Here is a 27,726-nt window from a genome sequence, read left to right on the forward strand (position 1 = left end):
AGCCATACGTGCTCCCCATCCCGTGCACGAGCGCCCCCATTGCACAGGAACGCGCCCCGGTCCCTCAACATAAAGTCATTCTCACTCGTTCACACAGAACTTTCCAAGTGAATAAAAACACGGGGGTGGGAGCTCAGCCTTTCACAGGTTCACCCCCACCTTATGCAGCACTTTAAGATTAAAGTGAAATTGCAGCAACACTCTTATAGCAGGAGGCCATTCATCCAGAGGGACTAGGAGCAGGGGGAGTTATTCAGTCTCCCCCATCCCCCCACCTCCCCCAGTTATTAGGATCATGGCTGACCATCACATACAATTCTCAGGACAAGGTCAGAAGTCCCTCAATATTAGGCTATAGTCCAACAGGTTTATTTGAAATCACAAGGTTTCAGAGCGCTGCTCCTTCAGTTGGTGAACTGTCTGTAATAGGAGAGCAAGGGGTTGCAGTAGAGAATATCAGCGAGAAGCACATCAGAAAAATAACCTGATGTCGTGTGACTTCTGACTTTGCCCAGTCATTTATTTTATTATTGGGGAAGGGGGTTGGGGAGGTTTATTAATTGCCTTCAGTGCTTTTGGAAGTTGTTAAGGCTAGAGGTGTTTTGTATTGTCACAGGATTACATGGGCACCTCCACCTCTTGGCAATCCTGAGGAGGCATCATTGAACCAGAAAGATTTAACTCTGTTTCCCTCTCCGCAGATGCTATCTGATCTCCAGCAGTTTCTGATTTGGGGTGTTTCAGATCCGCAGTTCTTTTTTGGATTTTGTTTAACTCAGCACCACTGTTCCTGCATATCCTCATACCCTCTGATCCACGTAGCCCCAAGAACTCCTTCCGGAAAACATTCAATGTTTTGGTCTCCACCACTTTTCATGGCAGAGAATTCCATAAGCTGCCCACTCTCTGGGTGAAGACATTCACAGAATCCATACCATGTGAAAATAGGCCATTCAGCCCATCATGTCCACACCAATCCTCTGGAGAGCATCTCATTCAGACCCACCCCTACCCTATCCCTGTAACCTTGCATTTCCCAGAGCTAACCCACCAAGCCTGCACATCCCTATGTCACTATGGGGCAACGGAGCAAGGCCAATCCACCCTAACCTGCACATCTTTGGACAGTGGGAGGAATCACACACAGTTACAGGGAGAACATGCGAACTCCACACAGACAGTCGCCTGAGATTGGAATCGAACCTAGGTCCCTGCTATGAGGCAGCAGTGCTAACCACTGAGCCATCAAACTGACCTTGTTTCAATCCTAATGACCTATCCCATTTCCTCAGACTGTGACCCCCTGGTTCTGGACTCCCCAGTCATCAGGAACATCCCTCCTGTTTCATCCAGTCTAGGCCTGTTAATCCATCATGTCCATACTAGCTCACTGCTATGACAAGCTTAGTTTCTCTCCCCCACCCTTGTAATCTTGAAAATCTTCAAGGAATTCTCCAATTCTCCTTCTTAAAGCTACAGTTGAACCTGCACCCTCAGCACAGAGAGATACCATGGTCTGTGGGTTTTTACCTCAGAGAAGTGAGAGGAATTGCTTGAGATGTACAGAGTTCTCAGGAGCATGGAGTGGGGTAGATTGGGAGAAACCTTGCCCCTTAGCTGATGGATCAACAAACAGGCGGCATGGTAAGGAACAGAAAGTTTAGATGGGATTTGAGGTTTTTATTCCCACCCAGAGGGTATCTGCAACTCGCTGCTTGAAAAGGCAATGAGGAGAAAGTAAGAACATTGCCACTGAGTCTGACAAACTAAAATATAAAACCCAGAGGCAGAAACCTCAGGACATTTAAGAAAAATTTAGATGAACATTTGAAAATCCATTGCATACTAGACTGCAGGTCACGTGCTGAGGCATGGGATTGGAATGGATTGATGTTTGATGACCAGCAGAGACAAGATGGACTGAAGGGCCTCTTTTCATTCTGTAAAAACACTGTAACACTGTCAGAACCTCACCACTCACTGCAGAAAGCTTTCCTTCCTGGAGTTGCACAGGATTCCTTTGCCAATCCCCTCAGATCGATACTATCTGGCTCTTGATCTTTTCACTGGAAGAATTTCTCTCTTTCCACGCTGTCTGGTTCCCCATGATCAAACTTCCTCTTGCCCCTCTCTTTCGGTAGGACTATTCTTAACTTCTCTCTGAAAAGCCAATTGACACGATCAGTTACTGAGCATTTAGAGATATCAGTGACATCCACATAAACATAATACTTCAGTTGAGACCGAATGGTGTTTTATAAAGGTGGAACTGGGTACTGCAGATGCTGAAGATTAGGGTCAAGATCAGAATGGTGCTGGAAAAGCACAGCAGATCAGGCAGCATCCAAGAAGGAAAATCAACGTTTTGGGCAAAAGCCCTTCATCAGGAATGACTACAGGTGTTTTATAAAGGTTCACCATAACGTAACACAATAAGGACATGGCAGCACAAGTGGTGTTATGTATGGTGACTGTTCATAAAACATGTATATAGGTTAGCAGGCAGCAGATCTGCTATTTCACCTCCATTAGTTAGAGCTTAGGCTATCAAACACTAACAGTGCTCCTTCTGTAAGAGATTTAATGGCAATGTTAGTACTGGACCTGAGAGAATGTTAGAATCAAATGAGCAAGGTCAAAAGTGGGATTTAATGGATGTGTCCATCATGGAGTTTCCACTGACCAGAGGGTTGCTAACCAGAAGGCAGAGATTTAAGTGTGGCGGTGGAACGAGAAGGGATTTGAGAGGAATGTTCGAGTGTGGTGAGTTATGATTTGGAATGCACTTCCTGAAGGGGTGGTGAAAGCAGGTTAAATAATAATTTTCAAAAGGAAGCTGAATAAAAACTTGAATATTTTTGTAGAGTTATGGAGAAAAAGATAGAAGGGGGAACTGGAACAAATCCGATATCTCTTGCAAAGAGTCAGCACTGACGCAATGTACTTATGGTTTAATATACACACACGCCTGTTACTAACTCACTGATCTGAACGCTCAGGTTTCAGATGAGGTTCATAAACAACCTGCGTGTGGGGCTTATGAATTACAACAATGTCACACAAACCACTTGATTTGCCTGCTTCATAACAAAGCTCCATTGTGTCAGGTTGCTCGGTGCAGCCTACAGTACAGTACTGGTTTGCTCAAGGACATATAATTTACCTAAGGAATGCTATTACATTGGCTGCAAACTTAGTCACTGTACAATTTGCAATATGTGACTCAGCTCTAGCTAAAGACAGCGACACCCCAAAGTGGTACCGTCACAAAATGGTACCCACATGAACCCTCCCTCCAGTGAATACATCAGCAAAAAGTAAACAAGGTATCTTATTTATACAGAAGAACTGATTGAAACTGCTCACGTTCTGAGCAGAGCAGATGCACAGATTTAGAGCAATTAAAATTTCCAGAATGGAGGACTGATGCTTTTTGAATATCATGTAGATTTATCTCACCCTTTTTAACATAGTACAACGAGCTGGGACAATATCAAACCAAGTTTGGTATAGAATTAGGACAGAATAATCAAACACTCAGTTTGAGGACTGTTTTGGGTGGAAAGGGAAGCAGATGGATCGAAGTAGGGAATCGAAGAGTGTGGGGCCCAGGCGTTGGCCAGGAGAATGGGTGCGCGTACAAAGGGTTGGACTCTCTGAGCACTGCCACTCCCAACTGCAGATTCATGGGACTCACGGCTCACAGTCAAGCAAGGTGAGGGGCTGTCCCTCTCACTGCAACATTGCACTATCAGGTAACATCCAACATGCAGCTGTACTTTTCTTTAATGTCATGATGCCATAAATGCTTACCCCAACTCTTCAGGAATGTGTCCCAACCTCATCACTACTAAAATAACTAGTGGACTGTATCCCGTCACCAAGTCCCCTTTTATTAACATGTGTAGAGTCCCAGACACTGATCCAGCTTTCAGTGAATAGAACCCTGAACACTCCTGATTAACTTTTTTTAGTGTGTGCAGGTGTGCACAGCCGTATTATCAAGATATCTCAATAACCACACCGGTGAGTTTTTAATTCCTCAAGAGATGTGGGTATTGCTATCTACGCCAGCATTAAGTTATAAGAGTCAACAGATTGCTGTGGGTCTGAAGTCACATGTAGGTCAGACCAAGTGAGGATGGCAGATTCCCCCCCCCCCCCACCAGCTAAAGGACATTAGTGAATAACAATTGACAGTGATTGTATGGTCCCAGCAGGCAAGCTTTCAACTCTTAAGACTGGCATTAATTAAAATTTCACCATCTGCCAGAACACATGCCCTTGTTCTCTGGATTACTAGCATGTGCCACTACGACACCACCCACCTCATTTGGGACGTGATGGGATCTCTGTTGAAGGTGCAATACTGTTTATGGGACATTGTTATTAAAATACCAGCAAGTTGTGGAAACCAGGCAATTTTTCATGCCCGTGGTATCAACCACTGTAATTACTAACTTCTACCCAAAACCTTTAATTGTAACCATTTTATAAATCTGTGTTAGACTGTCCCAGCTATAGCTCCAGTTCAAAGAAAGAGTGAGAAACTTAAGTGTGCTGCCAAGAAAAGTTTAATAGTGACTTTTCTTAAATACAGCCATAAACTCCTTAATATTACACATTAAGGCCACACAAAAAAAACTATTAGTTTCATATTTAAACAAATTAATGGAAGATTTTATTCAAACAGTATGGGTTTTGTTTTCCATTCACAGACACAACACAAAATAGGCTGAAGAAAGGGTCACAAGGCTGGCAGGCAGAAACTCCATTTCTGGGACCTGAGGAATTGTAACAAAAATGACCCTGACACAATTACCCGAACATATAGTGTTTATTATACAGCATTGCACTGTTCATCCCTCTCCCAAACTGAAGGGATAACTAATAGCGACCAGATGTCAATAATGTAAAAATACAACTGATTTCCTTTTTGCCTGCAATCATGCCAGGTTTCTGTGATAACTAAGCAACAAAGTTATAATCTTTAAAGTGCAGCAGAGGCAGTAGAGATACACACGTTTGCAGAGCCCCTGTTGGTCATCTACAAACAGGGTCAGTGTTCCTTGCTTCAAATCTGATTACTGGAAAAAAGTAGCAACATTGGATTGGGGGAAGATTGCAAATGTAACAAACTTTGACCAATTCTCTGAACATATGAACTCAATAACTTCATCTAAAAAAGGATGGCCAGAACTAATCCAACCCCTTAATTGGACACTATGTTGGCAGAAAGACTTTCCTTCTAGTTAATGCTGCTGACCTGTATCAGAGAAACAGATGGAAGTTGCAGAAATGCTGCAGTATACCTACAACTTGAGCCGCAAGAGGTTTATGGGCATTTCTCTTCATCAGGCCAAGTGCAACCTACTTTGCATTATTGCGTTTTCTTTACTTAATAGTTTCCACAACCTACAAATACCACCTCCAGGACCCAAAACCCACAAATACCATCTCCAGAAGCCAAAACCTGCAAATACCACTTCCGTCTTGAGACTTCAATAGCACATCCAAAACTCCCACAACCTACAAATACTGTCTTCAAAGCTTGGTTTCCATGTAAAAGCAAAGGGTAAACTTATGGAAATTCCTACCTCCTGTGCAAATCTGATCATTCATTGCTATCCCAGCGGCTTTAGGATGTTATAATACTCTGGTCAAGTGTAAGAAAACTTTCCATCTACGTCACAAAACTTTGGAATGAGAAAAGCCTCCAGCTGCACATTTCCCTTAGTCATTCATCTTTGGTAACAAGACCAGGCTCCCCGGTCAGATTCAGATTCTCAAAAGAGACATTCTTCAGATTTCCAGACCCAGCTTTTAGAAGTTTGAACCTGATGGTTGTTGGAAAATGCTGATGCAATGTCAACCCCCCACCTGGAATTTCCAGTGTGTTCTCTGTGGATGCAACTGGACTGAGCCTGTGTCTTACCCCTCCTTTATCCTGCAGGTGCAGAAAGCCAGTCAACAGACTCGCAATTTGTTTCCATCATTTCTTTTGCAAATGTCAACTAGGCATTTGATTGTTACCATACAATTAAACTGGGCACTACATCTGATGGGACTGGATAGTTCCTCAATGTTTCCCCTTTGGTCCCAGTATACATGGTGTTGCTTTCCCACCATGGCCTGCTTGTTTCTCCCCCCCCACCCCAACACCCCATCTTTGAAGTGGTTGCCAGACTTGAGTCTGAATGATTATATTTTCAAGGTTTAAAACCATGAGGAGGGCCAGGCCCGGAGGCAAGACGCCGGTTACTCTGCAATCCTCCAACTCACTACAAACCTGTGAAAACAAAAATCCTTGCAGCAGCTTCAGGGGAATCTCAAAGTATTACCTGGACCAGAAAAATACATCCAACAGACTGCTTTACCAACTTACAAGCCTGCGCTTTGAGATCACCCACCTGTAACTCCCTAGGTAACTACTACTGAACTCAAGGTCAAACCAAGCTCATCACTAGCAATCCCACCATTTGAATAGTTGTACCAAGGAGATAAACTTGGCTGAAATGAGATGCATTTTCTCATCCTTTTTTTCTTGGAAGTGCAATCACAAAATTCAAAATCATTTCAGTTTCCAGACAACTTAAATCCGACACACTCCCTTTTTCCAGGCAGCAGTCAGGATGGGCCATATGAGGCCATTGTGTTTATAAAGCCCATTCTTCCATGACAAGTGTTAACACTTCAAAAGCACTTTGGAGTATCCTGAGGTTGTGAAAGTTGCTTTGGAAATGAATGCTATTCTTTCCTTTATTAAGATCCACATCCCTACCCTCTGTTTGGGCACACATTTTAAGATATAGACTATTAACATTTCTCAGGTGGTGACAAGTGTTTGAGTCTCAGCGACTGGTCAGCAATAAGGAAATGACCAATTCTTAGATGCTTGTCACAGAACTACAATTCCCGAGATCAATCTGACCACAATCCAGTGAATGAGATGGACACTTCTCACCATCTTCTCATTTCTTTAATCAAAGGAACTGGCACTTTATCAGTTTGCCCGTGTTGCTGGATTTAAGATTCCAGCCTGTCCGAGTCACATTGCTATTGTCTCAAGGGTCCCGGTGAAATCCCACTCAAGCAGTGTCAACAAGTCATTCATTTAAACAGTGCCTTTAATATAAAGTTGAGCCAAGGCAGCAGATCTAAATCCACAGGGATCCACTGCTGACCAGGAGTGGAATCTCTCTGGGAGCAGTCAAAATCAGGAACAGTGATTATGAAAAGGATGATTCTATTGGGATGATGCTACCTCCCACTCAACATCCGACCTTACAGCAAGACCCAATACCATCAGTGAAACTACGAAATGTGTTGGTATTGAGCGTCTCTCTCAGAGATGTAGGTCAAGGCAAACAACTGTGTTTGGGGTATCAGATCTATCCCCAAACTCTGAGAACAAACAAGATCTATTCAACTGCGAGTGCACCTCCAGTTCCTGGAACAGTGGCGGGTTATCTGAACAAAAAAAAAGACTTCATTTCGATAACTTAAGTTTTGTAAAATATAGCAACAAATTCCATAATTTGGGGAATTTGGAATCTCCCTGCTCTTTTCTCTTTCCCCGATAGATTGTCCAGACAATTATTAAGGTGCCTAATGACTGCCAGCTTGTCCAGCACTTTGTGCTGTCTCTTCCCTTCACTGGTCCACATTGTTCATTAGTTATTTATTGACTTGGTACGGTTCCAATTTCTGACGGATCAATCAGACAAATCTTTTCTGACATTTTGGGGTGAGGGAGTGGAATTACAAATCAGCTCCCCACCCAGTCTGGGGGAAAAGGATCAGACTGTTGCAGGTTTCACACCCCACCCAGCTGCTTTTGTTCCCACTGAGATCTTCACAAACTAATACTGGGCAAGGGTGTACACAGCTGGCAAACCACCAGCCACCCTTCCCTAGTCAGTTATGTTACTGCCTTGACATCACTGAAGGAGGGTACTAAAGGGATTCTGAATTACACAGACATTTTCATTGGCACTAACAGGTCGTACAAACTTGTCAAGTTACAACATATACTGGAAAACTAATACCTACAAGATTTGAATGGGTTTAACAATACTCTCTACCTTTAACCAGATTGTCAATGTGCTTACCACTTTTAAACTCTTGGTATCCATTTTAAGAAGCTGGTAGCCAAAATATTTAATTTTAAAACTTGATTTATCACTTTTGAATCACATGGGCTCCTGTGTGTAGACAGCAAAGGGATCAATTTCCAAATTTTTTTTAAAAAAGATTGCATTGTGCAGCACAGACTTCTCCCCAATGTCTTCATCATTAGCAACACAAGCCCCAAACAAATGTCTTCTTCATTTCCAATATGTTAGTGAGAAAAAGTGAGAATCTCTTAATTTAAGAAAACAAAATCACTGGCAAAACGAGTGCTGACTAGGGAAGGAGTGTTGGGGCAAGCTGACGTTTAGTAATTCGAAACCAAGCAACAGCTTTCCAGAATGAAAAGTCACTGACTTAAAAAGATAGCTCCAGTTTTCTTGTTGCCTGAGGACCTGAATATTTCCAGCATTTTACTGTAACTTTTAGATCAAGAGATTTACTTGGGCCTTGGTGCTGAGATGTGTTTGCTGCCTGAAATTCTTATTTAATTTAGTCTTGACCTGAGCCTTACCTGGCCAATTATTCCAATAATCTTCCCCCAATTTTAATATTTATACAATTTACATTTTTTTTTAAATTCACTAAACAACGAAATAAAAACTATTCGTCCCTCAGAATTTCTGCTTTGAGTAATTCATTTTTGTTTAAAAAAAGCACCAACTTCCATTTCAAATACTTAAGTCACCAAGTCTTTTAAAGATATGCAGAGCTAAAAGGAAATTCCTCTTCCATCGAGAAAGACCAAGAGTTGTGGTGTTTATGCGTTTTGCTTCATCCCTTGAGCAGGGAGCTGTAGTGACTGCAAGGCGTAGTTTACACTGGGATTTTTCCCCAAGTCAGCCATCTGTCCTCCAGCTCTGATGAACTTCGACCTCTTCACTCACAACCAATAGGAGCTCACAGTTCTTCCCCCTCAGCTGGTGTTTCAGAAATTTTCTGTGTAGAAATTTATAAAACAGAAAAAATTGTTGAAACAATGTAAATTTCACACAGAACACCAAGAGGCATGATTGTATAAGTCACTTTCACCAAACTCTGGAGGGTTTGAGCCATAGAGACAGGCCGAATAGTCTGGGACTGTTTTCCCTGGAGTGTCAGAGGCTGAGGGGTGACATTATAGAGGTTTATAAAATCACGCGGGTAAATAGACAAGGTCTTTTCGCTAGGGTGGGGATTCTAGAACTAGAGGGCAGAGTCATAGAAATGTACAGCATGGAAACACACCCGTCGGTCCAACCCATCCAGATATCCCAACCCAATCTAGCACCCGGCCCATATCCCTCCAAACCCTTCCTATTCATATACCCATCCAAATGCCTCTTAAATGTTGCAATTGTACCAGCCTCCACCACGTCCTCTGGCAGCTCATTCCATACACGTACCACTCTCTGCGTGAAAAAGTTGCCCCTTAGGTCTCTTTTATATCTTTCCCCTCTCACCCTAAACCTATGGCCTCTAGTTCTGGACTCCCCAACCCCAGGGAAAAGACTTTGCCTATTTACCCTATCCATGCCCCTCAATTTTGTAAACCTCTATAAGGTCACCCCTCAGCCTCTGACGCTCCAGGGAAAAACAGCCCCAGCCTGTTCAGCCTCTCCCTATAGCTCAAATCCTCCAACCCTCACAACATCCTTGTAAATCTTTTCTGAACCCTTTCAAGTTTCACAACATCTTTCCGAGGGGGATAAATTTAAAAGGGACCCAAGGGGCAACTTTTTCATGCAGAGGGTGGTATGTGTATGGAATGAACTGCCAGAGGAAGAGATGGAGGCTGGTACAATTGCAACATTTAAAAGGCATCTGGGTGGGTATATGAATAGGAAGGGTTTAGAGGGACATTGGCTGAGTGCTGGCAAATGGGATCAAAACTTATTTAGGATATCTGGTCAGCATGGACGAGTTGGACCGAAGGGTCTGTTTCTGTACTGTACAGCTCTAGGACTCTCTATGACTGACTGATCTCTTTCCGTTTGATCTCAAATTTCTGACTCCTTCAATGGGTAAGACATTCAATGGCCGCAAACTCCCTCCAGAACTTAAACAGGGTGATGGCCATGCATGTGTGTGGACCATGTCACCAGCAGGATCTCCGAATGGGCAGGAGATCACAGCTAAGGACACTCCATACCTGTGAAGATACACATTAGATTAGCCTGCACAACTGGTCACTTCAAAGTCTCACATCAATAAAAGGTGCAAGATAACTCCAGGTGTGCTAAAGCAGCAGTAACAGCTAAATCTTTATCCCTCCCACTCCTCATTAAAGCTAACTGTGGCTAACGACAGCCTCTAACCCACTTCCTCAGTTCACAGCCAAGGTATCAGCAATCAAACTTGTCCCTTGTAAGGCACAGAGGAACTAAATTAGCCTCTTTGGTGAAGTTTTGAAATGAAGCTATCATGCAGCTCCTCGTAGGCTATGGCTACATACACAAGATCAGCAAGTTACAACACCTAAACCAGTACAGGAATTTGCTCGATCACATTTGACCCTGTTCTCACCTTTTTTTTGTGACCCACACTAACTATGAGCGTTAGAACGTTCCCTGACTAATTCACATTTTATCAAATCACTGCAACGTTTCAGAAGGCAGCCTGCCTGAAATATTCAGGACAGTAAATGAATGAAAGCCTTAGACACTGACTAGAATGCAATGTGGGATTTAGTGATGGAGGCCTCTGACTCCTGTGGGAATGGGAGTGAGGCAATGACAGATTGGCTTCATCACTGTTACCCTCTCCCAGTCCCTGATGTGTTAGTTCAATGGATGGACTCTTGCCTTCAACATGGCGAAAATGAGGACTGCAGATGCTGGAGATTAGAGTCAAGAGTGTGGTGCTGGAAAAGCACAGCACATCAGTCAGCATCCGAGGGGCAGGAAAATCAATGTTTCAGGCAAAAGCCCTTCATCATTCCAGCACTACACTTTAGCCTCTTGCCTTTGAGAGGAGTCCTCGATGGCTGCTGCTGAATGTGGAACTTAGCCTCAGCAAAGGGCAACCCATTATCGGCAAGGATCGTGAGGGAGAATATTTAAATGCCAGTAGGCTGTCTGGCTATGGGAGGCATCACATGTCAGTACAATCCTGTAGTCATCCAATCTCCATACAAAGGGAATCACTCAGTGTCTGACTGACATTCTAGCATCAACCTTGCCTCTTCATACTTATAGGTCAAACACCACACAGGACACTGGTGAGCTCTGATCACAGAAATCCACCTTGGTGATCTATTCACCTGAGTTCATTCTCATTGCCGATCGGATCTGGCAGCTTCAGCTTCGAGTCCAGATTGTAGTAGATTCCAGCAACCTCTCGGACGCCAATCCAGTGTTGCCTTTTAAGAGGAAGCTTCACGGGACCCCAACATAAGCTGGAGGGGATGTTCATAATAAAGCCCATCACATTCGAAAGAGCAATAGTATTAACATCTCTGAAAGAAAGGCACAAAGAATGATAGGAGGTGGACAGACGTACTTGAGAGCTGATCTATAAATACAAATACTTTGAGAACATATACTCCCTTAAAAAGACACATACATAAATATCAGTTGCTGCCTTTGCTCAGATTGCTGACAGAGGTTGAGGAGTCGATAAACAGCTGGCATCATATCATTTGCTTTGAGACAGTAAACAAAAATCTGGAAAGTACAATCTCTTTATTTAACAGGAAATCACACTCAAGCAGTGCAGAAAACAAACTAGCATGGAATTTTAAATCCATCTTCAGGGAACAGAAAGTCTTTTATAAAATTAATTCAGTCGGGACACCTGGATGTTGCTATCTAGGCCAGTGTTTATGGTCCATCCCCAATTGGCTACAGGGGGTTACACATAAGTCGGACTGGAGAAGGACAGTAGACTTTCTTCCCTTAAACCACGAGTGAACCTGTCCGCTTTTATAATAATTAATAACAGTTACGTCGTCATCATTATACGCGCTATTAATTCCAGATTTTTATTGATCATTGGTCATGGTTGGATTTGAACCTATGACCCCAGAACATTAACCGGAGGTTTAGATTGCTAGCTCAGTCACATTACCACACCCCATCGCCTTCCCACTTATCTACGTAGAGCAGTAAATGGAAATACAGGCACACTAAGGGTACTCTGTTGGGCTATAGATCAACAGGACAAAAAAAATTAAATGCCAAGTGCTTGTAAAGTTAGCCATCTCCAACTAGAATGAGAGTTTGAGGTAGTGGTGAGGGAGAACACAGGGGTGGGAGAGACTGTTGTTAAATTGGCCAGGGCTTCTATTGGTGGAGAGAGAAGAATTAAGTTTCAATCAGATGACTCTTCACGACCTGTTGCCCTCTCCATAGATACTGCCATACCTGCTCAGCATTTTCTGGGTTTATTTCAGATTGTGAACATCTGGAGGATTCTGCGATAAGGCTCCCTATCTAATAGGGTTAGGCATAAAGGGACAGCAAGATAATGTCACGAGAGGAACAATGTCCAGAACGTAGTGCCTGGGCTGACACGTGAATAACAGCTGCTCCAGTAAATCACAACAGTGTCACTACACACCAGGTACCAGACCGCAGCACCAGGTGAGGGGGTCACCCTTGGATGCTGCCCCACCTACTAACTGGCTCCACGAAGACAGGTGTGACCATTAGAGACACAGGAAACAGCACCTGGCAAAACCTGCACACTGAGGTCCCGAATTCAGATTCACTGTTTGGGATGTTGAGCACATGATATACATGTGCATCATTAAGCATTAAGATGAGCTGCATTCAGAGAGGCTGCTGGTGCCCTTTGCTTTCATGAGGGCACAAGGAACTATAAATAATACAAAGTACATCAGCCAACAGCAGACATCAGGGCCTGGTCATATAAACATTTACATTTTATCAAGCAGAACATCATTTTGAAGCAGAACATCATTTCGAAGCCAAACAGCAGCTCGCAATCCAGTAGGACAAAGCGCTCCTCCCTCCCCCCGACCTTTACGATCACACATTGGACACAACACTGAAGTAATTCAACATGAGCTGCATCACAAACTGCAAGCAAAATAATCCTGGACAACTGAACAGAGTCAGCAATACAACCCAACACTCAAATGACCAAAGCAGGGCTGCAGCTGTGAATTATATTCAGATGGGCAGGTTTGGAGGCCTCTTTAAATTCTGATTTTGTAGATAAAACCTAATTAAAATTGCTTGTGAAAACTGTTTAAATTGACACTGGTGCCATCAATTCTACACCAAAAACTGTGCTACTTCCAGCTGACAGCATTGGCTAACACTCCCTCCCTTTGATTAAAATAGATTTAGGAAAACAAAAATGACATCTTTATCCTGAAATAACGTAAGGGGCACTTCAAGAATTGTGAGAGCTTATATTGACTCTGGGAATAGGATTGAGGTTTAGAGAAGGAATGGAAAGCTGAAAATGTTATGCCTTTTGCACGTTCAGGATCTCTCTCACACTTGATATCTGAAATAACGCTTTGGAAAAGTGGTCATTGCTGAAATTAGGGAAATATACCAGTCTCAATTGGTACACAGGAAGTTCTCACAAGCAGCAAGGAGCGAAATGGCTCGGTAAGGTGTTTCAGTGATTTTGTTTGTTTGATAGGGAACCAAACGGGCAAGGTGAACATCTCTCCTTCAAGCAGTTTGACAGGTTATTTCAACATAAAAACTGGAGTAGGGCGGACTCCTTCGGTCTAGATTTGGAGATGCCGGTATTGGACTGGGGTGTACAAAGTTAAAAATCACACTTCAGTCTCCACTGCTATTCCATTAATGTACTTTAACTTCTCATTCCCATCTGATCCCCATATCTCTCGATTCCCTGGCAGACCAAAGATCTATCGATGTCAGTCTTATGGACAAGCTACAGCTGAGGATCCAGAGGGGCAGAAAATTCTTAGGACTCAACTTTGAGTGAAGACATTTCTCAACCTACATCATCATCGTGTACTTTTCTGGAAGTAAAAAGACAGCCCTTCCACATGAGGACTGCACTGAAATATCTGCTTAAATTATACACCCAAAGTCTCCAGACTCAAAACATGGCCCCCTACCTTCGTTTGTCCCACCAAACAGCTTCGTAACCTTTAGTTTGTAGAGCAGCCATTATTACATTAACATCATAGTTTCCTGTTCCCAGCATGCTCTTTTTATGTGGCGTTACCATGGTATTGGGGGATAACCTGCCAGACAGACAGAAACAAAATAGTGATTAAACATTAAACAGCATCATCTCCTATCCAGCCCATTTCTGTCAAATGGCCCATATGAGAAAGATACCAAAATGTCTACAAAACATGATAGCAAGGTGTAGAATGGGGGTACACAATCCCCTCACAGTCTTCTAAATCTCAGTACGTTGAAATGTACAAAGTTACATAGGCCTTGACGGTGTGGATATAGAGAGGCTCTCTCCCCTGATTACAAAGTCTAGTCTCAGGGTCTGAGCTCAAACCAAGACTGATCAGATTGAGCTGAAGAAATTTTCCTTTATAATATTTAAAATTGTCCAGTGTAGAGAGCTACTGATGGTTGGTTGCTGAGTATATTTAAAACCCAGATCAACAGATTCTTGAACGTTTAGGAAATTAAAGTGTTACAGAGAACTGACAGGAATGTGAAGTTTAATTAACGTATTAAATGTCAAGGCAGTAGTGAGGGGACATGTGATCCAAACCTGCATCTAATGCTGATACTCTTATGAATGCCTTCAGCTCCAGAGGTTATTACATGATTCTTCGGTTTATTTAACAAAATACCAAAGGAGCAGTCACACTTATCAAACTTCGATCTGCAATTCCATCACGTGAAATAACTCCCACTGCTCCTATCAGTGAGGGAATTAATCCACCAGCACTTCGATCGAAACACTGTACAGCTCAAAATCTCTCGCTGCAGAGACAACCCCATTTTGGGAGAGATACCACATAAAGGTGACCGTAACCAGGATCCAGGGAAAACAACTCACTCAGAACCTCAATCCAACTCCAATCTACTGTTTGTTTATTCTTTTATGGGATGTGGGTTTTGCTGGTAAGACCAGCATTTGTTACCCATCCCTAACTGTTGTTGAATTCATAGAACTATAGAATCCCTACAGTGTGGAAGTAGGCCATTCAGCCCATCGAGTCCACACTGACCCTACGAAAAGCAACCCACCCAAATCCCTACCCTGTCCTCATATTCCTGCATTTCTCAGGGCTAACCCACCGCACCTACACATCCCTGAACATCATGGGTAATTTAGCATGGCCAATCCACCCTAACCTGCACATTTTTGGGCTGAGAAGGGAAAGTGGAGCAGTGGGAGGAAACTCACAGATACGGGGAGAACGTGTAGACGGCACACATCGAACTCGCTGTGAGGCAATAATACTAACCAATGAGTCACCAGGCTGCCCTTGAATGGTTTGCTACACCATCTCAGGGACAATTCGTGTCAATCCTATGGCAATCACTGTTGCACAAATGCATTTTGCTTTTATTTCTATTGTTTTGTTAGTATCACTTCAAGTGATTATTGAAATATAAGCTGCTAACTGTTACATATTATTAAAATCCTAGTTGATAAGATTCAAATCTAAAGAATACTTTGTTTAATATTCTCATACTTCTTTTCGAATCTGTCTGTGGCTTTGCCCTCATTATCTGCCCAATCTCCTTCAGCTCTGGTGTTTTGAGATCTCGACACTCCTGCTATTTTGGTCTCTCTCGTCCATCCCAATTTTAAACTGCTCACCATTGATGGCCATGTCTTCAGTTACTTGGGCTACAAACTCCAAAATTCCCTCCCTAAACCTTTTCATCTCTCCTTCAAAATACTCCCTGACACATCAATGTCACTTGCCCAAATATCACCTTATGTAGCACGATGACTAATTTTGCTTTATAATGTTCATGTGAAGTAGAGTCATAGAAATATTCGGCATGGAAACAGACCCTTCAGTCCAACTCATCCATGCTGACCAGATATCCCAAACTAATCTGGTTCCATTTGGCAGCACTTGGCCCATATCCCTCTAAATCCTTCCTATTCATACACCCATCCTGATGCCTTTTAAATGTTGTAATTGTACCAGCCTCCACCACTTCCTCTGGCAGCTTATTCCACATGTGCGCCAACCTCGGAGTGAAAAAGTTGCCCCTTAGGTCTCTCTTATATCTTTCCCCTCTCACCCTATACCTATGCGCTCCAGTTCTAAACTCCTCCACCCCAGGGGAAAAAAAAACTTGTCTATTTATCCTATCCAAGGCCCACATGATTGTATAAACCTCTATGTTCATCCCTCAGCCTCTGACACTCCAGGGAAACCTACTGGTTCTATATCATTACAAGTCATTGTTAAACATCTGTGATTTTGGACAATTGAAATGATCAAAAAGAACAAAATACCTTAACGCCTTATCAATCACATTGTTAAAGTTAAGGTCATATTAATATCTTTGAGGACATATAAATGGGAAACATCTGGGCAACGGGGATGTTGGATGAGAGCTACAAGTCAATAAACTCTCTTCAGAAACTAAGAAACAGCTTTTGTTTATATGTCATCAGCTGGTTTAGAGTCAGTTAACATAATACGTAATTTTAAGACGTTAATTCATCACCAGGGCCAGACCAGGAGCTATTAACATGATCCGACCAGATTACTTTTAGAGTTAATAATGTTCGATAAAAATATTGACCAGGACACTGGAAAGAACCCTGTCTGCTCTCTGGTAACAGACCTTCTACCTCCAACTGAGGGAGCAGTGGGGCCCTGATTAAATGTTTCATTCAAGAGAGAGTTTCTCCAGCAGTGTAGCAGTTCCTCAATGTGGATTGTGCTCTGAAGTCTCCTGAGCTGGGTCTGAAATGACCAGTTTCTAAATCGTAGATAAGATTACCATCACTGAGCTCGAGTAACCTCAGCCGATGAACGCGAAGCTGAAAACCACACCAGGCAAGGGGGAGAAAAGTCAACATTTCAGGCCGACCTGCTGTGTTTTTCCAACTCCACAATCATTGACTCTTACGTCCAGCATCTGCAGTCCTTACTGTTTCTAAGCTCAGTTAACTATGTATTAGACTTAAAAATGACTTGGATAAGTAAAAAGGCAGCACCTAGCAACTGATATTGAACTTCTTAAAACTAATGCCTTTAAATTCTATCACACTTTCTTGGTTTTACACATGTTCTGAAGGTTATAAAAATGTCCTATGTTCCATATTATAATTGCAACCCATAGCGGTGATGGGATATTGAAGATCCTGCACAGAGGAACAGTTATCTAAATAATATGCTGCTCAGTCACTTAGTGGATTGATTGCTGAGATTCTGGGAACAGCAGTGAACTACTGTCAATACACCAATTTCCTCACTTCATAACTCAAGCAGGAATGAACGTTTAACATTTGCTGCCCCTTATTCAGGTGGAAAATTATTTTGAGATATCCTAAGGCAGTACAACGCACATACTCACTTTTTTATAAGGCTCCCCTTAAGATCATTTCAGGTGAAGAAATTTATAGCTATTTCTTTGCCTGCTGAATATTAAGCTAAAAGATATTCCGAATAAATCAGCAACATACAAGGGATTTGATAAGGAAAAACTGTTCCAAATTGTAAGAAGGTGGTTAGCCACAGGAACCATTAGAGATCTAGAGGGAACTTGGAGTCATTACACTTAGTAAGAGTTTGACAATTTTCAGCTAATATTGGTTCTACTACAGATAGGTTTTTAAATAACTTGTTTACACCTAGTGGTCCAGCATGAACTTTTGAAAAGTTTATTTTGCAAATAAAATTTTAAACCGATGCAACTCATACCAAGTCACCTCATACCTGAGTCACTTGCTAACCTCAATAGGACAAATCAATTTGGACATTTTGTCTCTCCATGGCCAGGTGATTTTTGTAATGCGGAGGGCTTAGTTTTGGACTGGGCTGGACAAGTCTGAAGTCACATGACTCCAGGTTATGGTCCAACAGGTCTATTTGAAATCACAAGCTTTCAAAGTGCTGCTCCTTTGTCAGGTGAATGAGGGGCCCAATGAAGGAGCAGTGCTCTGAAAGCTGGTGACCTCAAGTAGATCTGTTGGACTAGAACCTGGTGTCATGACTTCTAACCTGGATGATTTTTGTAATGGGATGTGGGTTTCATTGACTAGGCTGACATTTATTGCCTATCCCTGTTTGCCCAGAGGGCAGAAAATGCCAAGCCCTTTATTGTGGGTCTGGAGTCACATGTAAATTACGATGATAGATTTATTTCCCAAAAGGACAATAGTGAACCAGGCGGGTTTTTACAACAATTAACAGTGGTTACATGGTCAGCATTAAGCTAATGTTATACAAAATCTACATTTACAATATATAAATCTACAGGGATGGCACTGCTGCCTCACAGCACCAAGGACCACGGTTTGATTCCAGCCCCTGGCGACTGCGTACATTCTCCCTGTGTCTACGTAAGTTTCCTCTGGGGGCTCTGGTTTCCCCCCCACAGTGGGAAATACAGGCTTACAGGTAGAAGGATGGGTCTGGGTGGAATCCCATTTGGAGGGTCAGTGTGAACTTGTTGGGCCGAATGGCCTGCATCCACACTGTAGGGATTCTATGTTAATTTGATTTCACCATCCCCTTGGGTTAGATTTGAACACACCACAGAACATTAACCTAGGATTCAGGATTACTCATCCAGTGAGATTACCACGAAGTAGGAAGTGAGGACTACAGACCAGAGTAGAGAGTGTGGTGCTGGAAAAGCACAGCAGGTCGAGCAGCATCTGAGGAGCAGGAGAATCGACATTTTGGGCAAAAGCTCTTCATCAGGAATGAAGCGTCAGAAGGACTTATGCCCAAAACATCAATTTTCCTGCTCTCAGAGGTTCCCATTACACCTGGCTTGGATAATAAATTTGGATCTTATAAAGGAAGGAGAAGCAATGAGTTTTTTTTTGTCACATAACCCTTATGTTTTGAGAGTTAACATATACCAGTGTCTTTCCTGTGTTCTAGATGTGTTTAAACATGTATAGGGAGTTCTCACAATCCACTCAAAATCACTCAATTTCTAATTTCTCACTGATACAATGCCCAGTATCCCTCACAGGGCTCCTCCTCCTAAGTTACCAGCACACAGTCCTTAATTCTCCTCTAAAAGAAAAAAGAAAAATACAGATGTTGGCAAACTGAAATAAAAACAAAGAATGCTGGAGAAACTGAACAGGTCTAGCAGCATTTGTCGAGAGAGAAAAATGGAATTAACATTTCAATTCATCTGATAATAATTCCCCTTTGGGACCGCAGTAGTCATATCGGACTCAAAGCACTATCTCTGTTTCTCTCTCCACAGATGCTACCAAACCTACTGAGTTTCGCCAGAACTGTGTCTTTTCCTTCGCTTTCCTCCTCTCTGTAATTAAAATAACCATCCTGATACATGATCGTTGTATTGTTATTACAATGTTTGGGGACACTTGGATGTAGAGACCCAGAATTCAGAGATCCGATACAGGGACTGTATACCTCCAAATGATGGCTTTATCAGATACTTGAGAAAACAATGGAGGTGACCGTGGTTAAAACCTCAAGTTGCCAATTTAATCAGTAACTGCACAAAGCTGAGACCACTCCCTGTAAACAGTAACAAGTCAAGCCAGCAGGTCACACTGCACTCTGCAGAATATATTCCAAATGTAATGACTATAATATGCAAAACTAGAGGCAACTGTTTAAGTTTCAAAATACTCTAATCTCCACAGCCTCCTTGCTAAGCATGGCCAACCACTGGGTCATGTTTCATATCCTCGTCCAGAATCGTACAAACATTGATAAGCACCTTAGCTTCTCCCTACTTCAGATTACGTTGCTGTTACCATGGTAACAGCCTGATTGCGTTCAGCAGTGTAATTGTTTGTTTTAGTTTGACTGAAGCGTTTCATGTCCATGCTAATCACAGTCAGGGTTGGTAGAGATGGAACACTGCTTCAAACAGCCCCAGGACAATCAACAACAGCGAGCTGCAGAGTAAAGGCCACGTTAAACATCACAAGACAGTCGGGTTACACTCAAGGGGTCCTGGAAATTCTGCAGACCGGGAAAATCATGGTGTCTTTTAAGCAAATGTTACCACACGTCTAGATGGAGACTACAACAAGAAACCGCCAACAAGAATTTCAGAAAGGCTTCTGAGGAAGGGTCATTTGATCCAAAATGTTAACTCTGATTTCTGCCCCACAGATGCTGCCAGACCGGTTGAGCTTTTTGAGTAATTGCTGTTTTTATTCTGGAAAAGACGATTCTGTTACACAAGGGCTGGCACCGGGGCTCAGTGGTTAGCACTGCTGCCTCATGGCGCCAGCGGTCCGGGTTCGATTCCACCCTTGGGTGGCTGTCTGTTTGGAGTTTGCACATTCTTCCCATGTCTGGGAGGGTACCCTCACAGTCCAAAGATGTGCAGGCTAGGGAAGATGGTCCAAGGGAAATGCAGAGATACAGGGATAGGGCAGGAGGATGGGTCTGAGTAGGATGCTCTTTAGATGGCCAGTATGGACGGGAATGGGCCAAATGGCCTGCTTCCGTACTGTAGGGATTCTATGAATAGGAGTGCTTTGAGGTGGTAATGATTGTGGCAATTACAAAAATGCAATGGATGCAGTGTGCATGGACTTACACAAAGTCTTTGACAAGTTGCCACACAAGGGACCACCAGAGCAGATGACGACAGAATTAGGGGAGTTTGCAGTTTGGATTATAAGCTGGTTAGAAGAGAAAAAACAGAGTATGAGTTAACAGCAGTTTCTGAAAGTGATTGGATGGGGCTTCTGTTCACAAAAAAAACAATGATTTGTTTCTAGAACTAGAGTGAATAGTGTCCTAACCTGCAATCACTGAAACTGGAGACACAGTAAACCATTGTGAAGATCAAATTAAACTTCAAGGCAGTGATATAACAGTGGAATGTGCATTAAAGGGGCAGATAAAGTGTCAGTAAACAAGGTGGTACCTCCTGGTTTAAAATACTTTGAATGAGTAAAGTTGGGACATCGATACAAAATTAATTTAAAGATATAGGAGTGAGAGCAGAAAGAAATATTTCTCGAACAGAAAACTGCAAAGCTGTGGAATTATCTACAAGAGTTCATGACTGAATCAGAATGGTTATCAATATTACAGCACACTTTATAGAGGGAAATGGCTGAGGAGAAATGGAACACAGATATAGAAACAGGGTGGGTTGATGGCAAGTTGCAACACAGCCTTTGATGTAGAAAAGGCTTCCCCAGGATATTTCACAGGAACAGAGTCAAATCAAAATAGACAATGAGAATACAATAATGACAAACAGATGGGGTAACTGAAATCTGGGTGAAAGAGCTGAGGCTGCAGGAATTTCACTGGGCAGGAGAAGACTACTGAGAGCACTCCAGAGCTCAGGCCAGAGATGGCCAAGACAAGGCCAGGAAAGAAGGGGTGAAAAGGGACAGGAGATGCACAAGAGCCCACAGATGGAAGAGCACGGACCTCTAAAACTTGAGAGACTGGAGATGGTACTAGAAGATGGGGTGGGGCTGAGGCCACAGAGAGACTTCATCGAGGATGAGAACTTTAAATGAAAGGAGTTTGGGCATGTACTGTAACGCCAGGACCTAGTACAGCTCATATAGTCGTTGACCAATTTGCTTGTGGAAGCTCGAGGATGACAGATCAGCCAGCGCAGCACTGTGGATGATGGCTCCAGCTGTAGTTGAGCTGAGCTCAGACATTGATAGAACAATGTTAAGAAGGAGGAAGTCAGTGGTGATTGTGATACATAAACAGAATAGACCAATTGGGACGAATGGCCTGTTTCTATGTTGTGGATTTAATTGATTTGTCACGTAACCAGCACTAGCTTCCAAATAAACTTGTATAGTTAGTAAGTTTGCAGATGACACCAGAATTGGAGGTGTAGTGGAGAGTGAAGAAGGTTACCTCAGATTACAACAGGACCTTGACCAGATGGGCCAATGAGTTGAAGAGTGGCAGATGGAGTTTAATTCAGATAAATGAGAGGTGTTGCATTTTGGGAAAGCAAATCAGAGCAGGACTTCTACACTTAGAAGATATATAGGCTAGTGAAGAAAGCATTTGGTATGCTTTCCTTTATTGGTCAGAGTATTGCGTATAGGAACTGGGAGGTCATGTTGCGGTTGTACAGGACATTGGATAGGCCACTGTTGGAATGTTGCATGCAATTCTGGTCTCCTTCTTATTAGAAAGATATTGTGAAACTTGAAAAGATTCAGACAAGATTTACAAGGATGTTGCCAGGGTTGGAGAATTTGAGCTATAGGAAGAGGCTGAACAGGCTGGGGCTGTTTTCCCTGGAACGTTGGAGGCTGAGGGGTGATCTTATAGAGGGGCATGAATAGGATAAATTATGAGGGGCATGGATAGGATAAATAGACAAAGTCTTTTCCCTGGGGTGGGGGAGTCCAAACCTAGAGGGCATAGGTTTAGGGTGAGAGGGGAAAGATATAAAAGAGACCTAAGGGGCAACTTTTTCACGCAGAGGGTGGTACGTGTATGAAATGAGCTGACAAAGGAAATGGTGGAGGGTGGTATAATTGCAACATTTAAAAAGGCATTTGGATGGGTATATGAATAGGAAGGGTTTGGAGGGATATGGGCCGGGTGCTGGCAGGTGGGACTAGATTGGGTTGGGATATCTGGTCGGCATGGACAGGTTGGACCGAAGGGTCTGTTTCCGTGCTGTACATCCCTATGACTCTTAGACTCTATGGCTATAACATGGTGTTGTGTGATTTTTAATTTTGTCCACCCCAGTCCAACACTGACTCCTCCATATCATGCCAATCAATTAGCTCAGGGCTGATCATTTATCTCAGTGCCATTTCCTGCACCTTCTCAATGTCCATTGGTGTAATTAGTTTCCAGAACTCTATGACTTTCTGACTGAACCTGCTCAATGACTGAGCTTTAACAGCCCTCTGGGGTAACAAATTCCAATGATTCACTGTGCTCGGACTGAAGAAATTCCTCTTTGCGGTTCTAAATGCCTGCCTTTCATCCTGAGATTAGGTTCCCTTCATCTAGACTCACCAGCTAACAGGGATATCTTTTCCACATTCATCCTGTTATGCCCTGAAAGAATTAAGTAAGTTTCAATTAGGTCATCCCTCATTCTTCCAGGGTCAAGGGAATACAGACCCAATCTCCTCAATCTTTCTTCACAACACAATCCCACTGTTCCAGTGTTGAAGCTTTTCCCGATGGAAAGAAAATTCTTCCATAGGTAAATGGACAAAACCGTACACAATACTCCAGATGATCTCTCACCAAAGCTCTATAGAAATGCAGCAAGTTACCTTTACTTCTGACCCAGATTCCCTTACAATGAAGGCCAAAAACAAATTGTCTTCCTTAATGCATGTGCATTCTGACTTCTAGTGATTCATGACAAGATACTGAGATCCCTTTGTCCACCAGCACTTTTCACTCTCCCATTTCAGAAACGACCTGATTTTCTCTACCAAAGTGAAAAAACATTTCTCTTATTCACGTTATTTTCCACTGCCATGTTCGAGGCCATTTATTTGCCCTGTTCCTCTGAACACCCAGACTGGGTACATGAGCAAAGTCGGAAACAATGCAATTGTACTCCACATCCAAGTTATTTCCAAACCGTGCAGTACCCCACTGGTCACAGCCTGAAACCTGGAGAATGATCCATTTATTCCTACTCCCTGTTTATTGCCCATTAACCAATTCTCAATTCATATGAATATTTCACCGAATCCCATGCATGCTAACTTTACTTTAAAACCTCCCATTTTGGGACACTACCAAAAGCCTTCTGAAAATCTAAACACACCACACCAGCTCCAGTGATTTTTTTTCTTTACTCTTGTATGGGACGTAGGCATCACTGGCAAGGTCAGGATTTGTGGCCCGTCCTTACTTGCCTTTGAATAACTGGTTTTCTCGGCCATTTCAGAGGACAGTTAAGAATTGCAGCGTCTGGAATCACACGTAGGCCAGACGAGATAAAGACAGCAGATTTCCTTCCTTAAAGGTCTTAGTCAGAGAGATGGGTATTAGCAACAATTTCATATTTACTATCTGTCCCAAATGACCAAATCAAAGACCTCATGTCCTGGGGCACCAGTGTTTGGTGAAAATTTGGATATAGAACGAGGTTCATTTCACAAAGCTACCCAATAACTTACACAGTAGCTTACATGGGGTCAAACGCTCTCAGGGTGGGATGTGAAGATTTTGATGCAGAGAAATTCATCATTTTTGTTCTGTGACTATTTTATTTGCAAAGGAATGTTTTGATAGATTCCGAGGACATGAAAGTTATGTCATAAATGATGAACTGGATAATGTGGTAAAGGTCAAAGTGTTTAACGGATATAAATGTTGAAAAAAAACTGCATTTGCTGAGATGGCACACCAGAGGATTGGGACAAAAACAAACCACAGGAATTCAGTTCACAAGTTTGGGATAAAAACACTTGCATTATTCAAAATATTTCCAATGCAAATGCTGCAGCAGATGCTCAGCAAAATATTACATGCTGTCAACATAGGAGGCCATTTGGCCCCTCGGGTCTGATGCAACACTTAACTGCATCATAGCTTATCTGTTCCAAGGCCACATTAAGGCTGAAGTCAGTGTGATATTTTTAGTCAACATGCCTTAAAATGCTCAAAACAACCCAAACACAATTGTTGATTTTATCTTCCCAATTGCAGAGACCGAAGAAATAAATAAATGAAGCAGAAAACCAAACAGAGATGAGAGAAGAAAGGACAGTGGGTGGAAGACAGCAAGCCAGGGAGGGTGGGAAGTGAGCAGCAGGGAGGGGAGAAGGAAAGAGCCATCTCCTCCTGTGACACAGCTTCCATTTTGTTCCCCTCAATTATTCCTCTCAGGGACTTTGGGATTTTATCTGATGTGAAAGACAAAACCGAACACTTAGGCTGGTGAAGTGGTAACAAGGAAGCACAGTTACGTGTTCTCATGATTAGAACAGCAATTTATTTCTTCTAGCTATTGAAACAAAATCTATGAAATCATTTAAAAAGTGAGGAGTTAGGATTAAGTATAAACACATTGAGAAAATTAGGTTTGACTAAATAGCCCCTGTTGAAAAGCCAGCAATGCAGGCACAAAATGTCAAAATGGACATCCTTTAATCCTAGAACTCGGTTCAAATCATTAGAAACAGCGACATGAACAAGCACAAGGGGAAGATTTAAATTTTTATAGTGCCTTTCATTAAACCTAAATCTCTCAGCTCTGCACTGTCTATTGAATATCACTGAAATGTAGCACAGTTAACCAGAGTACTCGCCTGTCTTTTTTCAAACTGTGACCATACGATCTTTAACACCCACCCGAGGGGGCAAACAGAACCCTGGGTAAAGACCTTAGACAGAAGCTGTGCTCCCTCAGCACCATGCTCTACTGTTGATCTCAAACACAACCTTGTGATTCAAAGGTGAGCTCATTCTACCAACTGAACCAAGGGTGACCATGGCATCAGTAAAGACTATGCTGTCCAGAAATTGGGTTAATGTAAATTGACACTACAATAGTGACACCATGTTTCAGGTACCTCTGAAAAATCTCCTGGAGGGTGTCTCTAGTGAATGCTCTTCCATCCTGGAAGACATTGTTGAGGGCGTGAAGTGCACACAGCTCTCTCCTCTGCTTTTCATGGTAAATCAGAGCAGATGCCTGAGCATCAGAGTCCAGTTTTAACTTATCTCCTTTCCAGGGGACACAGCTCATTTTCAATTTGACAAGACGTATGGCCTGAAACGTGGTCAAATCTCAGGAAGAAGTATACCTCAACCTTAGTTCACATCCCAGGCACCTTATAGTCATATTAAGATGTGTGAGCTGTAGCATCAAGTGTCTTCATGGTTCAGTACAATTTAATCAAGTATAAATGATAGCTGTAGGTTGCAAAATTTCATCATGACCATTCTCAGGAACTAAAATACATAATTTATAACTCCAATCGAGAACAGCAGTACGTAATATCCTTCAAGGACACGTTCCTCTTGCAGTTCTAACACTTTTAAGACTGAAACCAGTATTTCGTTCCCTGAAGTTTAGTCATTCTGGCAAAATATTTATAATCCCTCAGTGAGATCCAACTTGCTGTTGCAACAATATTGTGTGTTGCAGGAGCTGTGTGTCAGTTGTTGCAGCCTTCTCAAGTCTTCAGACCATCCCATTAGTTGATGTCAGATTTCCAGGTTGGATCCACCATCAGTCCATGAGATCCTTGGCTTTGCTTTGTCTGTGTCTCTCCCCCTGTGCTTCACCTCCTTGTGTACACTTGGGTTTTTCCCTCAGCTCCTGAGCCTCTGTGTGTGTACCCATATACCGTGGCAGCCCGAAAGTTACCTCACCACCTTGCCTGAGTTCTTCCCATGCCTCAGCCCCCTTTGGATCTTCCTATACCTCACTCTCCAAAAACCCACAACACCCCCTCCCCCCTCCTTGGACTCTTCCTGTGCCTTTCACTGCCCCCTCTCTTATGGGCTCTTCCTGTGCCTCCAACACCCTCTCTTATGGGCTCTTCCTGTGCCTCCAACACCACCCCTCTCCTCCCCCTTATGGTCTCTTCATGTGCCTTCAACACCCTCCCCCCTCTCTCGCTTTTGGTCTCTTCCTCTGCCTCCCACCCACCTTATGGGCTCTTCCTGTGCCCCTCTCTCTCTCTCACACATACACCATCCGGATTCTCCTTGTGTTTCTCCCCCCCCACTTGCTACCTCTCCCTCCCGTTAATGACAGTAACCAGGCTCCAAGCTGCTGTGGACCTCGCACGGTCGCCTCCTCCAGCCCCACAGCCGACACTGACCGAACTCCAGCCACTGCTCACTCCCAGGCCCCGCTCAGCTCCAGCCGCCACCTGCGCTTTACGTCACGGCCACCCACATGCGCACTACGTCATCCTAATACGCGGTCGTCGTGACGTCAGAGGTCCTGACCGACAGAAGGCGGGCGCTCGTCGTGTGTCATCACGCAGCCCTCCACCCGCATTGGCTGGGTGTCTCCAGGATCTGAATATGAAAAATCAAACATAATTTGCTGGAGAAACTCAGCAGCTCTGGCAGCATCTGTAGAGAGAGAGAGAGAGAAAATCAGCGCTAATGTTTCATAGTCCAGTGACCCTTCAGCAGAACTTGCTAGTAGTTGGGGGAAGGTGATCTTTACGATGAGGTGGAGCAGGGGTAAGCAAGTACTTGGAGATGGAGCCCAGGGAAAGAGATGAAAGGTGGAGGAAAACAAGGAGTTTATGAATAACAGGGGTCAAGGTAAACCAAGGCAAGAGCGAGGCCGTGCTCTTTGGGAACTGGGCCGACCAATCCTCAATCCCTTTCACAGTAAGCACCGACCACCTGAAGGTGCTGGGTATTTGGTTCAGGGGGGCTGGGGTGTGTGCCAAGTCTTGGGAGGAGCATATCAGCAAAGTGAGACAGAAACTGGGCAGGTGGAAGCTACGGTCGCTCTCCATCATGGGAAAATCCTGGTCATCAGGTGTGAGGCACTGTCATTGCTGTTGTACATGACACAGGTCTGGCCT

The 27,726-nt window shown here is 43.2% G+C and overlaps 1 protein-coding gene across 1 annotated transcript; it reads right to left on the minus strand.

The window, feature by feature from the left end:
- Positions 1–4,556: 4,556 nt before the first annotated feature.
- josd1 (Josephin domain containing 1) lies at positions 4,557–27,044 on the minus strand. Its single transcript, XM_060849438.1, has 4 exons — positions 25,741–27,044; positions 14,180–14,308; positions 11,372–11,566; positions 4,557–9,069 (listed from the first exon to the last, which is right to left on the minus strand). The coding sequence occupies exons 1-4, from the start codon at positions 25,914–25,916 to the stop codon at positions 8,970–8,972; spliced, it is 600 nt and encodes a 199-aa protein (XP_060705421.1). The 5' UTR covers positions 25,917–27,044; the 3' UTR covers positions 4,557–8,969.
- Positions 27,045–27,726: the final 682 nt, after the last annotated feature.

Source organism: Hemiscyllium ocellatum, chromosome 33 (genome assembly GCF_020745735.1).
Source record: "Hemiscyllium ocellatum isolate sHemOce1 chromosome 33, sHemOce1.pat.X.cur, whole genome shotgun sequence".
Classification (NCBI taxonomy): Eukaryota; Metazoa; Chordata; class Chondrichthyes; order Orectolobiformes; family Hemiscylliidae; genus Hemiscyllium; species Hemiscyllium ocellatum.

Coding starts and splice junctions, on each gene's coding strand:
- josd1 (XM_060849438.1), bottom strand. CDS start 25,916: ATGAGCTGTGTCCCCTGGAAAGGAGATAAGTTAAAACTGGACTCTGAT. Junction 14,309..25,740: donor CTCCAGGAGATTTTTCAGAG/GTACCTGAAACA, acceptor TCTGTCTGGCAG/GTTATCCCCCAATACCATGG. Junction 9,070..11,371: donor GGCAATGAGAATGAACTCAG/GTGAATAGATCA, acceptor ATTTCTACACAG/AAAATTTCTGAAACACCAGC.